The sequence below is a fragment of the Rhinolophus sinicus genome, chromosome 5 (genome assembly GCF_057876585.1).
Source record: "Rhinolophus sinicus isolate RSI-liver-muscle chromosome 5, RSI-T2T, whole genome shotgun sequence".
Taxonomy (NCBI): Eukaryota; Metazoa; Chordata; class Mammalia; order Chiroptera; family Rhinolophidae; genus Rhinolophus; species Rhinolophus sinicus.
In genome coordinates, this window is record NC_142505.1 from 87,545,280 (window position 1) to 87,560,231 (window position 14,952).

General features: G+C 43.2%; 1 protein-coding gene across 3 annotated transcripts in view; it reads right to left on the minus strand.

Moving 5' to 3' along the window:
* Positions 1-14,952, minus strand: part of DPYSL3 (dihydropyrimidinase like 3) — a 108,511-nt gene that overhangs the window by 59,271 nt on the left and 34,288 nt on the right. Inside the window, exon 1 of one of the 3 annotated variants that reach the window (XM_019739100.3) lies at positions 539-956. The exons of the other annotated variants lie outside the window; for them this stretch is intronic. Coding sequence (XP_019594659.1) covers positions 539-577 — 39 coding nt within the window. The 5' untranslated portion in view covers positions 578-956. Of the gene's footprint in view, positions 1-538; positions 957-14,952 lie in introns of those variants that run through there. 3 annotated transcript variants of the gene reach the window in all.

Below are 14,952 nucleotides of genomic sequence, written 5' to 3' on the forward strand. Positions count from 1 at the left end.
GCAAGAAAGGGACAGGGTGAGGACGGATGGTCCAGACACCTACCACCCTCGAGACGCCTGGGACAGAATCACCGGTCTGGAGCTGGGAGTGCACTCAGGCTGCTAAGTACCCCTAGGGAAAGGTGTCATTTCTCTATACACCGCCCAGCCAACAGCAACCTTAAACAAAAAGCACGCCTGGCCAGGAGCAGCACACACAGACATCCCAGGCGGTGCAGGGGGTCCAGGGAGGGCCATGAGCCTGTGTTCTTCGGGAACTACGGGGTGGTGGGAAAAGAGGCTAAATAATCCAAAATTCTGCGCGCCACTGTTTGGGTTTCCTCTTTGTTTTGTTTTCTCCAACCCCAGGGTCGCTCCGTCTGGGTGGCGCCCGCCGCGCCGGCTGGACTGACCGCCACTCTCCACCCCCAGGACCGGGGTCCTTGTCTTTCCCCGGGGACCGGACCAGCAAAGCCGGCGGGATCCAAGCCACAGCGCCTGCGGCGCAGCGGGACTGAGCAAGAGAGGGAGGGAGGAAGGCGGCGGCGCCCGGACTCACCGTGATCCTCGGGATGTTCTTCTTGCCTTGGTAGGACATGGTGGCGGCAGTGGCTGCAGCAGCGGCGTCCCTCCCTCCTTCTGCTCCGGCTCACCCGCGCCTTCCTCAGCGCACAGCGCCCCGAGATCAGGTGGAGCGAATGGTGCGCTGGCCACCGCCGCCGCCTCCCCTCGCCTCCGCCCCCCTCCTGGGCTCCCGCGGCGGCTGCCAGAGACAATAGTAAATGTCCCTGGTCCCCCTATCACCCCCGACCCCCCTGCCACACACACACCCTCCTCCACTCGCGTTCACGCCTGGGCTTTTTTTTTTTCCCTTTTGCGATGCCAGCTGGGACCCCGTAAGACAAGAATGGCTGATCCGGGACTCCTCCCTCTTCTGTCTTATCCCTATTGATTTTCCTCTTTGCATGTGCCTCACCCACTTTTTCTTCCTTTTTGTGTGTGTGACTTGCGAGTGCGGCGGAGCCAGGCCGCTCCACCGCCACCAGGGGGCGCGAGGGACTTTTCCGGGTGGGGATGGTGCAGTCCCGGTGCAGGAAGAGAGCTCTAGTGTTGCACTCCTGTCCTCGTGGGCCAAGCCCGGGAAAGCGCCAACGCCTCCCACCAGCCCTCGGTCCGATTTCCCCCCATCACCACCCTCATTTCAGAAAGGTGACGGCTCCGGAAGTCCCTCACGGAACCGCCCTCCTCTGCCTTTGCAGGGTCTGGATGGGGTGGCTGCTGCCTTTGTTACAGCCAAGGGCTGGGCGCCACCTCTGCTGTTCGCTGGGTGGGTAAACAGCCAGCGCAATCTCTTAAAAAGCCGAGAACTGGTCAGACTGTGCAGGCTGCCCAGCCCGCTGCCATCCTGAGACGATGAAAATACGAATCAGAAAATACAAAGCGACCACTCACTCCTGGAGGGCTGTGAGGGGCACCGTGTCAGTTAACATCAACGGTTCTCTGGATTTTAAAAATATTCTCAAAATAATACGTGTTAAAGGAACTACACTGCTTGGCTCTCAGAATCGAAGAGAGATCATTGATGCTGTTCTGTGAGTAAAGAGGAGAAAACACCTGTAGGGGAAGGCAGAAGCCCTGGCACGGTAACTTGTGTGCAGCCATGGATTTTGTGTCAACAATGTGCGCTGCTCACAATCCCCAGTTTACTTTAGGCAGGGCTGATAGACAAAAGTCACTATGTCATCAAAAGCAAAAACATGCCCTTTCAGCGCTGGAATATATTATCCTTTGGTTACCCACTCAAATTAAAGGGCCAAGGGAGGCAAATTTGGAGAGGCCACTGTGGGTGGTGGCTGAGTGGTGTTCTGAGAGGGGAGCTTCCTCAACTCTCCTGCAAAATAATCCCAATCATACTATTTAAATAACAACAACAGTGGCTTGCCATGCCAAACTTATAAAACCACCTAAAGACAAGCCTCCTACCACCCTCACTCCTTAACTGTTGATCCCAGTGTCTTACCAAATAGAAATTCTGTAGATAACCACTTAGCATGACTTAGGTCTGTGTTAGGCATCTTGAATTCACATTTCTGTGAGGCAGAACACTGACCACACTTCAGGACATCTTTTCATTAAATTGAAGCCTTACTTTGCAATACAGAAGCAATATAAAGCATCCACAAAAAGAGGGTACTTCAGAATACTTCAGCTTGGGCTTTCCAGAAACCTGAAATGAATGAACCAGCCCAGTCACATAATCAAAAGGGAGAGTAAACCTCCCTGAAACACTCTTTCTCAAGTTAATCCAAGCTTCTGGTTATTCATGGGTAACGGGACTGAATGCCTGAATGCTGTCTTGACAGGAAAAGTCCACACAGCACTCTCCACTGCGTTTCTATGATACTCTGGCTAGGAGCATACATGCCAGGCCAAGGTCACCTCCCTGAACTCTTTTGCAAAGCACAGCGGGGAGAAAAAGAAAAGATTGAAGCCAAAGGCATGCTCTAAACATTCTGCTTTGTTCTTAAAGCTTAAGTGCTGAGACCACTAGCCAAGAGTTGTGAAATTACAAAGCAATCTGGGGATTGGCATGCAAATAAGCAGGATTATATTTAGAACAGACTAAAAGAGAAAAAGACATACTATGAAACCCTGCAGAGGTTTCTCTGAATCTTTCCCATAGATTTTACTGCCCCCAACTTATTTGAGGGGATCTTGCAAGTTCTTAAGAAAAGCAAAACTATGTAGGGGACAAGTACAATCCTAAAGAAATACCACTGCTTTCTTTTTTTTTTTTTCTAATTTCCTGGGTTTCTTTGCCTGTCTTGCAATCTAATTATCTCTGCTGTTACTGTCATTATAATCCAGAACACTCTCTACTAAAAGAGATTTATACCATATTTTTGATCACTTGGTGTGTGTGTGTGTGTGTGTGTATGTGTGTGTGTTGTTTCAAATTACAAGAATAATTCGTTAAACTCTTTCAGGTCAGGCTTGCCTGCAAGAGGCCATGCAGAATAGGACCTGTGATGTTTCTCCAGATCAGACCGCTGTGACAAGCCATGCCCAGGAATGCATAGTAACCAGCTAATCGGTTCAAGCTGTTGCCATCCTCAGACATGTACAACAAACACTATTTTTTCCCTCTCTCATCCCTTTCAATCATCTTTCTCTTCCTTAGATCAACATCAAGTGTCTTAAGATGAGTTTGAAGGAAAAAGCCTTCCTTGGCTATGCTTTTCTTATTCAAGGAGTAAGAAGAAAGGCAGCCATCAACACAAGATGCCTCTGTGTCTGGCCAAGAGGATGAGGAGTGGAAGCAGCATGGATATTTTCCACAGTAGAATGACTCTGAATGGTTTTCCTTGGATACATAGCAGTTCTTGGCTTTAGGTATCTCAGGAAACTATGAGAGAGAGAGAGAGGGAGACACAAAGAGGCCTAATTTATGGTCCCAGAGAAATACTTTTGGCCACCAAACCAACCACATCCATAGACTTCCACACCTGAATCCAAGACACATTATTCTAGTTGCTGAGGCCAAAATGTTGGCATCATCCAAACCTTGACTTCTCTGCTTCAATCCAATCCAATTTGCACCACATATCCAATCTGTCAGGAAACGCTATTGGTTCTGTCTTCTAAATATGTCCAGACAACGATCTCTTCTTTCCATCTACAAAGCTGCTGTTTGTGACTCGCCGCCATCAGCAATCACCGGGAATACTGCAGTAACCTCCTAACTGGGCTCTCTTTTTCACTGTCATTCATTTATTCAGGATCACAATTTCATACAATATTTACCTTACTATATGCTATTATTTTTCGAAGTACTAGTGTTCCAGAGGTGAAAAATAATAATGTCCCAGATCTCATTGAGTTGACATTATACCCTTATCAAGAGAGTGCCTCACCTGTCACTTGTTAGTCCCTTTCCGTGTTTTATGTATCTTTATGGTACTTTTCACTATATAACATATTGATTTACTATTGAGTAGTACCCTTCTTCCCATCAATAGAATGTAAGCTCCTTGAGGGCAAGAAATGTTTCTGTTTTATTTACTACTATGTCCTGAACATGTGAAACAGGGTCTTGCCCATAGAAATTGCTCAATAATTATTAGGTGAGTGACTGTAAAAATGTTTTAAATTGTGTCTGAAGAAAGAGTAAATAATAGATGAAGTAAGACCTTTCCTGTAATTAAAGGACATGTGGTTAGAAGCTAGAGGTTTAAGAATATTTTTGCTTCTCTAAGGCTCCTTAGAGTTTCCTGATTCTAGATTTCAGAGCAGGTGAATTCAAGATGGTGAGGAATCACTTTGCCAACATGATACAGTCACAAAATTCCAAGGCAACACATGGGCCAAAGAATGGCTCAGTAGAATAGAGTTGGTACTTGAGCACTCATTAGAAAGCTGGAGCTTTGAAAGGAACTGCCATCAAAGTGTATGAGAAGATCAAGAACCTTGTGTTAAAGAATTTCAAAAAAAAAAAAAAAAGTTGATGTTGAATTCAGAGGGAAAACTGCGCTAGAACCCAGAATGGTGTACTGTTTAAGGATCTGGACTGGGGTGGCCGGTTAGCTCAGTTGGTTAGAGAGCGGTGCGGTGCGAGTAACAAGGTTGCCAGTTCAATCCCCACATGGGGCACTGTGAGCTGCGCCCTCCACAACTAGATTGAAACAACTACTTGACTTGGAGCTGATGGGTCCTGGAAAAACACACTTAAAATAAATAAAAGTTAAAAATAAAAAAAAGGATCTGGACTTAGGAGTAGAGGGACCTCAGTCCCTATTATAATTCACGCACTTTCTATTTCTATGACCTATAGCAGATTACTTTAACTTTCTGAGTCTTGGTTTCCTCATCTCTAAAATGTGCATCTTATTACCTACCTTACAGGAGGCCCTATAGTGTTTTGTGATGATTTATTAGTTTGTTCAACTACTATATCTTGCCATGTATAACGAGCACTTTTTGGCCCAACTTTGTGAGGGGAAAAAAAGGAGGTGCATTATACATGGGTAGTACTAATTCCGTATCTATATAAATGTTTTTAATTCTTTTATTTATGCTTACGAGTTAAAAGTGTCACTCTAAAAATCAATAACGATATCTGTATGCAAAATAATACCCTGGAAGATGATAATTGGTTTTGTCGAACTTATGATGAACTTGCAATGACAAAGAGCTCTTGGCCTTCTTCTACAAGTATGATGCATAAGGTATCAGTACATAAAATTTCTTGTACCTTGTATCTGTTCTTGTGTTTTGTAATTATTTGTTACATGAAATTTCTTGTACCTTAATACGTTAAAAAATAAATGCCAAAATTCCTTTATAATACAAAAAACAAGTACCTAAATGTAAACAAATAAAAATTTGAAATAAAAAATTAAAACAAAAGATTTTTTTCCCTGAAAGTTTGGGCCAAAAACATGGGTGCACATTATACACAGGAAGCACTTTATCCCTTTTGCCACGATGGTCGGATATATCCGAATAACTATTTGTATCCACTGACTGCGGATGGAAACTTCCAGAAAGGAAATTTAGGAAAGCAGATGTACATTTTTCTATATTTTTGCATTTGTCAAGAATGAATAACAATAGCACATTTTTATACATAAAAACGATGTCATTTATATACAAAGCAACTCAAATTGTTATTATTAAATGCATAAAATAGTCAAAACATCAACTTTTTGTTTTTTGTGGATTTCTGACACATTTTGAAAAAATAACTTGAAATCTATTAATGCAGCAAAAGAGTTATACATGGCAAAATACGGTAATATTTACTGAGTACTTACTATGGATACCTAAGCATAGGGATACAAATATTTGAATAAAATAGAGACAAAAGCTCTGCTCTCTTAAAGATTCCATTCCAGGGAAGGGAAAAATTAAGAGTCACGATTTAAAGTATATAGTGTTTAAAGTGATGGTAAGTGCATTGAGGATAAATAAAGCAGAGATGGGGATGTGAAAGTCACTCTAATGTCTTAAAGTTGGGCTGGAATTTTATATAAGGGGTCACAGAAGGCAAGGTGAGATGATGGTAGCTTGAGCCAAATGGTAACAGTGAAAGCAGTGAGAAATGGTTAGACATTGGATATATTTCAAGGTAAAGCCAACAGCTGATGGATTTGACTGGGATATGAGAGAAAGAGAAATCAAGGATTACACCAAATTTGTTGGCCTGAGCAACTCAAAAGATGAAGGTGAGACAGGAAAAACTGTGGGAGGAATGGGACTGCAGAGAAAGATCAGGAGTAGATGTGTGGACATTCTTATTAAAAATCTAAGTGAAATGTTGAGCAGGCAGGTAGATATTCGAGATTAGAAATCCAAGAGAAGAGCTACGGGAAAGACGCAAGTTTCTTTCAGGAGCTGTCAGCCTCTAGATATTATTTAAAGTAACAATGATGAATGAGATGACCAAGAGAGTATAGATAAAGAAGAAATCTGAGGGAAGTAAGCTTCCTGAGGGAAAATGAGCAATCAGAAAAAGAAGCAGGGAGTGGTCAATGAGAGAGAGGGAATACCATGCAAGTATTGTGTTCCGAAGGCCAAGAAAAAAAGTATTTCAAAGAAGACAATGTGTTCACTTCCTTAATTGATTTTGAAAGATCAAGGAAAATGAGACCTGAGAATTAATAAGTGCATGAAAACCCTGTCAAGGTTCACTGAGCACGCTAACTAGAGTACCTATAAAATGAACATCTTAATACCCATATCACAATGTTTTTGTTTTTTTAGTTTTGTGAGCATGTACTAAATTGTTTAAGCAGTATTTATATACCTACCATGTGTGTATGTGTATCAAAGTAGTCTTAATGAAGTTGTGGGGTGAAAATCAACATGGAAATTGGACACATCTAAGATAGACAATTCTTTCAAGGGATTTTATTGCAAACTGGGACAGAGAAACGGAGCAATAACTATCAGAGAAATTGGAATATGATACAAGAGAAATAATATCATGATTATATGCCAATGGGGCTAATTCCATAAGGAGAAGAAACATCATGATGCAGAAAAAAAATGGGATAATTGCTCTATCACTCTTGACAGGTAACACAGGTGACATCTAGTGTTCAAATGCAGGGTTTGCCCTTTAGCAAGGAGCAAGGATGGTTTCTTCACAATAACTAAAGGGAAGAGTATATTGGCACAGAGATAGGTAGCTAGGTAATTTTCATGGAAGGAGTTAACGGAAGTTCTCCTATGATTGTGTCTATTTTCTCTGTCAGCAGCTAAGATAATCTGAGAGAGAAGGTATTGGAAGTTAGAGGAGAGAGGAGTCCATATGAAATCAATTTCTAGGAGAGTAAAGGGACCTGGGAAATATGCTGTGATTACGTGGCAGTACTGAGGATTCCCATGAGTTAGTGGCCATGAATTTGAAGAAAGCATGGAGTAGATATTCTTCCAGCCACGTATAGGTGTATACATGCAGACATGGAATAAGCAGGCTGTGCAGTTTAACGAGGGCTTTGCTAGATGAGTGCTGAGAAGGGAGAGAGAAACACAAAGGAACTGAGGATGAAGTATGGAATCTAAGCTGGTCGAGAGAGCAGTGAGGGCACGAGTGTATAGGGGTGTACCGGATAGTGAACATACTGAAGACTAAATGAGATTATTCACGTAAAGCTCTTAGCACAAAGCAACTTAATTAGATAGCAGCCATTCCTGCCATTATTTTTAATGTTATGATTATTATTTTCTGAATTCGTTTATGTCAGGGACTAAGACTTGTTTACCTTTGTAGTCTGTAGCTCTTTTATAATGCTTGGAATAGAATAGAATCAATGGGGAGGGGATTTAATTGAATAGAGGGGAGAGTTAAGAATAGTCTGTCTTCCTTTTAATCGCCAAAATGTCTAAAATCAGTGCTTAGACATTTATTCAGTTTGACTATCAATATCTTTTACTTTTTAAAATCAAGTTTATATTTTGTTGTATTAATATGAGTAAACATTTCCCCCAGTCCTGATTTGAAGGGTGGAGAAAAAAATGGTCCCAAAACAAATATAGAAGAATTTTGAAGGGGCAAAAGTCATTTATCAGGCATTTGTGAAATATGTAGGCTATTGTAATGTGAATAAATAAACAGTTAATCTCAAAACTGCCCATTAAATCATTTACGTGCATTAATTTTACCTACAATTTAAACAAAGGAAATCTTAGTCATGTACTTCCAGGGTCACAGAATGAAAATCAAAGTGGTGATTCACCTGCTATTATTAGATGTTTCCATATTAAATACACAGAAATAACCTGATAAACAATCCTACCCTTAATATACATAAGCGAGAAAGAGAGAGAGAGAGAGAGAGAGAGAGAGAGAGAGAGAGAAATATTATAGCCACAAAGAACTATTCCCATGGGCTTATCCCCAAATCACACTTACACAGTGTGAGCAAGGTACGCAAACCTCCTTCTCCTGGATGGAGTTGCTCATTCACTTCTTTTAGAGAATAATTCTGATGGCCTTTGGCCTTCTCCATAAGCTTTGATGAAAACTCATTTCAAAGCCACAGGCAAGATTATCCTGGTGGGCCCAGTGGAATCACAAAGGTCCTTATAAGAGGGAGGCAAACGTGTCAGAGAGACAAAGGAAGATGTGATGATGGAAGCAAAGGTCAGACTGGTGTGGCCATGAGCCACGGAATGTGGTCAGCCTCTAGAAGCTGGAAAAGGCAAGAAGGATTCCAGCCCTGCTGACAGCTTGATTTTAACCCTGAAAGACCCTGTTTAGACTTTGACTTCCAGAACTGTAAGAGAATAACTCTGTATTGTTTTAAGCCTCTAAGTGTACGGTAATTTGTTACAGCAGCAATAGAAAACTAAAACAGGTAGAAATCAAAGTGAATCAAGGATTGATGACCAGAAGGTTGAGGGTAGTCACTCCACTAAAAAGGCACGATTCCTGGCCCAGTTTCTGGATGTGACCTAGTTTTCAGGCTGAGGAAGGAGCCTGCAACACCATGCCTAGTGTATATGGTAATGATTCTTCTACGCCTTCCTCATGGGCTCCCAGGGCCATATACTAATGCTGGGAAAGGGGACTAAGTAAACATCTTGAGGACTGATGGATACAAGTTCTTAGTTGACACTGATACTCAGAGACGTAAAGCATCATCATAGCCCCTCCCTTAGAATGAAGGCATGTTTAAACCGGGTAATAAATGGACCCCTGGTCTAGACGTGGCTTACATCTGGCCCTTTGGGTTCACAGGTCCACCTAGTGGTCATTTTCACAGACTGTCATTGATTAATTGGAATAGATAAGTATGGCAATTAGTACAACTTCCACATTGGTTTCTTAGAGTGTAGGGTAAGAGCTATCGAATAGGAAAAACCAAGTATAAAAGGCCCTAAAACTGACCTTTACCCCCACCCCAAGATATTGAATCAAGAGAGTAAATTTTAAAAAAAATTTTCATACTAAGGGAATAGAAGAGATTCGTGACACCCTTAAAGACCTGAAGGATGCAACAGGGCTGGTAGTCCCATCATACTGCCATTTAATTCACTAGTCTGGATAATGCAAAAGCCAGACAAATCCCAAAGCATAACTCAACCCATGAATGACCCAAACTAAAGCTGCTGTGATAATTTTCTAGAAAGGACTATCACAGTCTCAAGTACATGCTACATAGCCATTGATTTAGCAAACAACTTATTTTCCATCCCAATCAGATAAGGGGATCAAAAACAGTATGCCCATACTTGGAACAGATGGTAGTTTACATGACTAATCTTGACCCCAAGGACATGTTAATTAACCCTCCCTCCATCATAATAATATCTCATAATATTTAGACTCTCTGGGCATCTTGAAGAACATCCCACTGGTACACTCTATGGATGACATCATCAAATCTGACTCGATGAGCAAGAAGTGACAAGTACATTGAAGGCTTTGGCAAGACACACGAATTCTAGAGCTTGTATGAAGGACACATGAACTCTAAAGAATGGGAGAGGAAGTCTACAAAAATTCAGGGGCCTGACACCTCAGTGAAATTTTAAGAGTCCAGGACTAGGGCCTGCCACAACACTTCCCCCAGAGTAAAGGACAGGCAAAGCCCTTGCAAAGAAGGAAGCACAAAGCCTGGCAGGCTTCTTCAGCTTTTAGAGACAACTTATTCCATACAGGGAAATACTTTTACAACACATATACATGAAAGGCTGTCATCTCTGAGTGATGCCTGGAGAAGGAAGGAGCTTTACAGCAGACTCAGTGCAGTGCAAACAGCCCTGCCACTGTAGCCATATGACCCAATCAGTTCTATAAGATTCAACATATCCGTGGTGAGAAAAGTCACCACAAGGAGGCTATGCAAGTCCCAACAGGAGTATCTCAATTTGCACCCCTAGGATTCGGAAGCAAGAGAATGACGCACTATTTGAAAAATAGGTCGTTGAGTGCTACTGGAGCCTGAACGAGATGGAAGCTGGGACCATGGTCACAAAGTGGCCAGAAAAGCCCGCCATGAGCTGGGTTCTATCAGCCCCAACAAGTCATAAGATCAAATTGGCCCAGCAGCAATTCATTGCAAGGTGAAAGTGATCCATCCGAGATGAAATGGGCTAAAGGGCACAAGTAAACCCCTTGGGCAGGTGGTCCAGTCTCCCATGTCATCCGCTACTATTGCCCCAGTACCTTTCTGTTAGCACACATCTATCGCCCTTGTGATCAGTGGAGCCTGGTTTACAAATGGGTTGGCCTGGTACATAGAGCGAACTAAAAATAGATCATGGCCACATGACCGTCCTACTCAGGGGTGGTGTTGAAAGACAAGAGTGAGGAGATCTCTTCTCAATAGTAAGGAGATCTCTTCCTTACTACTGGCCACAGCTTCAGACCATACACCTACTCATTCATTCACTTTGGAAGGAAAAGCGGCTCAAGATTATACGTAGACTCTTCAGCAGTATTGAAGTATTCCAAGGCAGAAAGGGGAAAGATGAAAAGATCAAGGAAAAAGAGGCTTTGGGCAGAAGCATGTAGTAGACCTATCAAGAGGGCATGAAGAGTGAATATATATGTATTCCATGTGAATGCCCTACACAGAGCATCCATCACAGAGGAGGCAATAAACAATGAGGAAGACAAAATGACTCAGTCAGTTGACATCAGCCAGGCTCTCTCATCAACCCCCTCAATGTTGGCACAGTGGGCACTCAGAGGGAACAGACACAGTGTCAGGGATAGAGGTTATGCAGGGCACCAACACCCACTCACCAATGCTGATCCAGCTACTGGTGCTGTCAAATATCCATCCTGTAAGCAAGAGACAGCAACTCTGCCTCCCCAGTGTGGCATCATCCATCACAGATACACACAGCCACTTGGTGACAAGTTGACTACATTGGACCCCTTTTACACCGGGAGGCATGGTGATTCATTTTACAGAAATGAACACACATGCTGGGCATAGATTTACCTTTTCTGCTGTTAGAGCCTTAGTCAACACTACTGTTTGAGGGCTTAAGGGGTGTTCGATGCGCTGGCATGGGATCCCACATGACATCATATCAGATCAAGCGGCCTATTTAAGAGTAAATGAGACGATGCAAGGAAGGCCATATGACTGTGGGATCTACTAGTTATATCAAGTACCACATCACACCGAGTGTAGAGGAATGGCCCACTGAAGGCACAACTGAAGTACCAATTCAGAGATGATTCCTTGCAAGGATAAGACACCATCTCTAGGGTGCACTGGACATTCTACATCAATGCCTTCTACATGGTGTTGTGTCCCAAAAGGAAGAATACATGGATCCAAGAACCAAAGGTAAGAAGCAGGAGTGACCCCTTTTGCTTTCAGTCCTGGGGACACAATTGGGAAATGTATGCTTCACATGCCTGCAACTCTGGGTTGTTTAGTGTCTTTTCCCCAAAGGGGAAATGCTTCCACCAGAGGCCTTAGCAAGAGTCCAACTGAACTATAAGTTACAGCTGCTACAGGGCACCTTGGACTCTTTGTGTCCAGGCACTAAACAGGCAAGAAGGAAAGACGGCATCCTTGTAGGACCCTGATTATCAGGAGGAGATAGGGCTGCTGGTACACAATGGGGGCAGGGAGGAGAATTATGGCGCCCTTGTGATCCACACGGGTTCTTTCAGGTATGACCTTGTCCAGTCATGATGGTAAATGAACAAGTACATGAGCTGTAACCTGAGAAGGGCATGGTGACCAGGGACTCTGACCCCTCAGAGAGGAGGGTGCATGTCCCAATACCAAGTAAACAACCTGGACCAGTGCAAGAGTTAGCTAAGAATGAGGAGAATCTAGGGTAGTTAGGAAAGGACAGCAGTTATTGTGGCCCTAAGACCAGCTGTGGGAAAAGAGGCCCTGAGACCCACAAGAGAAGACGTACTCCCAGACCCCGGACTTGTTGCTCCCAGGACTTACACAGAGAAGTGAATCTGAGCAGTGCAAGGAAGGGTCTGCAGTAGATACAGTGGAGGTCCACCCAGCTCCTGGTTCAGGGTGGAAGGATTTATTCCTCCACATGCTCTCAACCCTCAGTGGTCAGCCCTTTCTGGAAACTGCCCTTGTCTAAGGTACCCACCCCCACAAGGGCAGCCTGATCCAGTCATTGCTTAATGGGAGCATAGAAAGGCCTGGCCTCCCAGCCCAAAAGGCAACAGCTCTAACGGGTTATCTCAGTTGCAGGGGGGCAAGGTCAGCTAAAGGCTTTGTTAAGACCCTATCACAAATGACGTCTCGACTTCTCGCTCTGCCTAACCTTTCCCTTCCCTTCCTTCCCCTCCCCTCCCCTTCCTTTCTTTTCTCCTCCCTTCCCTTCCCTTCTACAAATGTTGATCCCAGGGACACTCCTAGTAAACTTCCTGCATCCTTTTCGCCTCAGAATCTACTTTCCAGGAAACCCAACCTGTAACAGTGAGGCTGGTATTAAATGAATATTTACATGGAGTGACATTTTTCTTTAACCAATATTTTAAAATGTATAGATTTCACACTCAAATTTAGATTTCCTTAACAAAGGGCTCTTAGACACACATAGGTGCGCAATCAGCTGGAATGGAATACTGGCCGCCTCTTGGATAGACTGTGTATTCCCCAATTAGCCATAATGCCTGTTGCTTCCTCTCCCTTTCCAGAGGGCTGGCTTCCATGAATTTATGCCCCTGCCTGGCTTATCGTCATTTGACTTTCTGACATCAGACCATTTGGAGACTTGGAGTTATTGGGGCCTTAGCGAACAACGACGTTGTGTGTCAAAGGTGACGGTTGTTGTTTTCTGAAGCAGTCTGATGCCTGTTCAGAATTGAGAGAGCAGTGGGTTGTCTCCAGGGAACTACCTCCTCCCCAGCCCCCCCACGTCACCCCAACTGGGTCCTAAACCACAACATTGAAGCCCAGAACCACTAGATCCTCTATTAAAAGCCTGTTTGAGAACATGCGCTGGAGCTGCTGAATGAACGGTTAAGTGCAATCAGTTTCACCCTTGGGCTGAATGGAAACACATGTGACTGGATTCAGCTCTCCCTGTACAGCACAACAGCTCACTCCCAGATGAGGGATGTGAGACTCATTCTTGGATGGAGGCTCAGAATAGCAAGCCAACCCCCAAGTGCAAGGCTGCAACCTCGTTTATATTTTCCAGGTTTCCTATCCGTCTCCAGGAAGGGACTTTGGCTGTATGTCCTTTGTTTTATTTCCTCCGGTTTCCTGTACTCGGCTATAGCAAATGCTCCAAGGCCACATGGCCTCTTCAGCCTCTGGCTCCCTATCTTTTCAGAGAAGTAGGAATGGCAGAGACATGTACCTGAGGGTCTTGTCACAGGTTTCTCCAAGCAAAATCCCAAAGGAGCCAGGGGATGAAAAAGGGTGCCACTTACACATAACTGGTATGTCAACAAGAGTACTTCTTTGTTGGACTGGCCACCTCTACACACTGATCCCAAATGAAACCCTGGATTTCTGACTCAAGACGCCCAATATTAAAAGTTGACCTGACTCCTAGCAGAATTCTTGGTCAGTTTTGAAGGTGCAGGTACTAATTTTTCATTGGCAATAGTGAACAAAAGGGGCAAAAACCAGAGACTGCAATAGAGAAAAAACTGTCAAATTTTTCCAAAATTATTTCAAATTACTTAACTTTGGAATTAGCAGCCTGAAAAACCTTTTAGCTTTACTTGCCTCATCTATAAAATGGGTCAATAGAATAGCTGAGTGGATATGTGAACACAGACTTGAGGGAACAGATCTTACAAAGAAGAAAGATGAGTTTTTTCATTAAAAGGAATTGTTCATGTATATCATTATAGCACAGAGAAATTAAAAGAATAGGTGTGGAGTCCCTGTAGCAGTGAATGAATGGAAAATGGAGAACCCGTGCCCAACTCAGCCCCCAGTCAAATCCTAACCTTGCCTCCCTAGTGTAATCATATACCAAAGTAGATAAGGACTTTCTGAACTTCCAGCAGCATCCTGAGCATCTTCCAAAACGGTATGCATAATTAATTAACGCATATTTTAACGAGTAACCAATTCCTGTTTTCATTACTTCATAGCCACAAATAATTTACAATGGCCTCCAAAAACCCCATGGTATTGCAGACAATAGAAGTGACATTTTGTTATCAATACATGCCTAGTTTATCCATTTCATGGAAAGCGTCTACAGCATGAGGGAAAGAAACGTATATCAAGATACTAGTTAGCAGGACAATGGTTCTATTATAATGAGGGTTTTAAGCTAATGCCATTGTGGAAAATAATTATTATAAACACCCATATATTTTTGACTCGGCCTTAATTAAAATTAGAATCAGGGGCCACTTTCTTTTTCCAAGCAGGAGGCAGGAGACCTGGACATCACTTGAAGGGGTAGCTATCAGGGAAAAGGTTACTGAACATTTATATTTACTATAGAATTTAAGGTGAATCTATATTTATTCTCTATTTTGTCAGCATGAAGTTG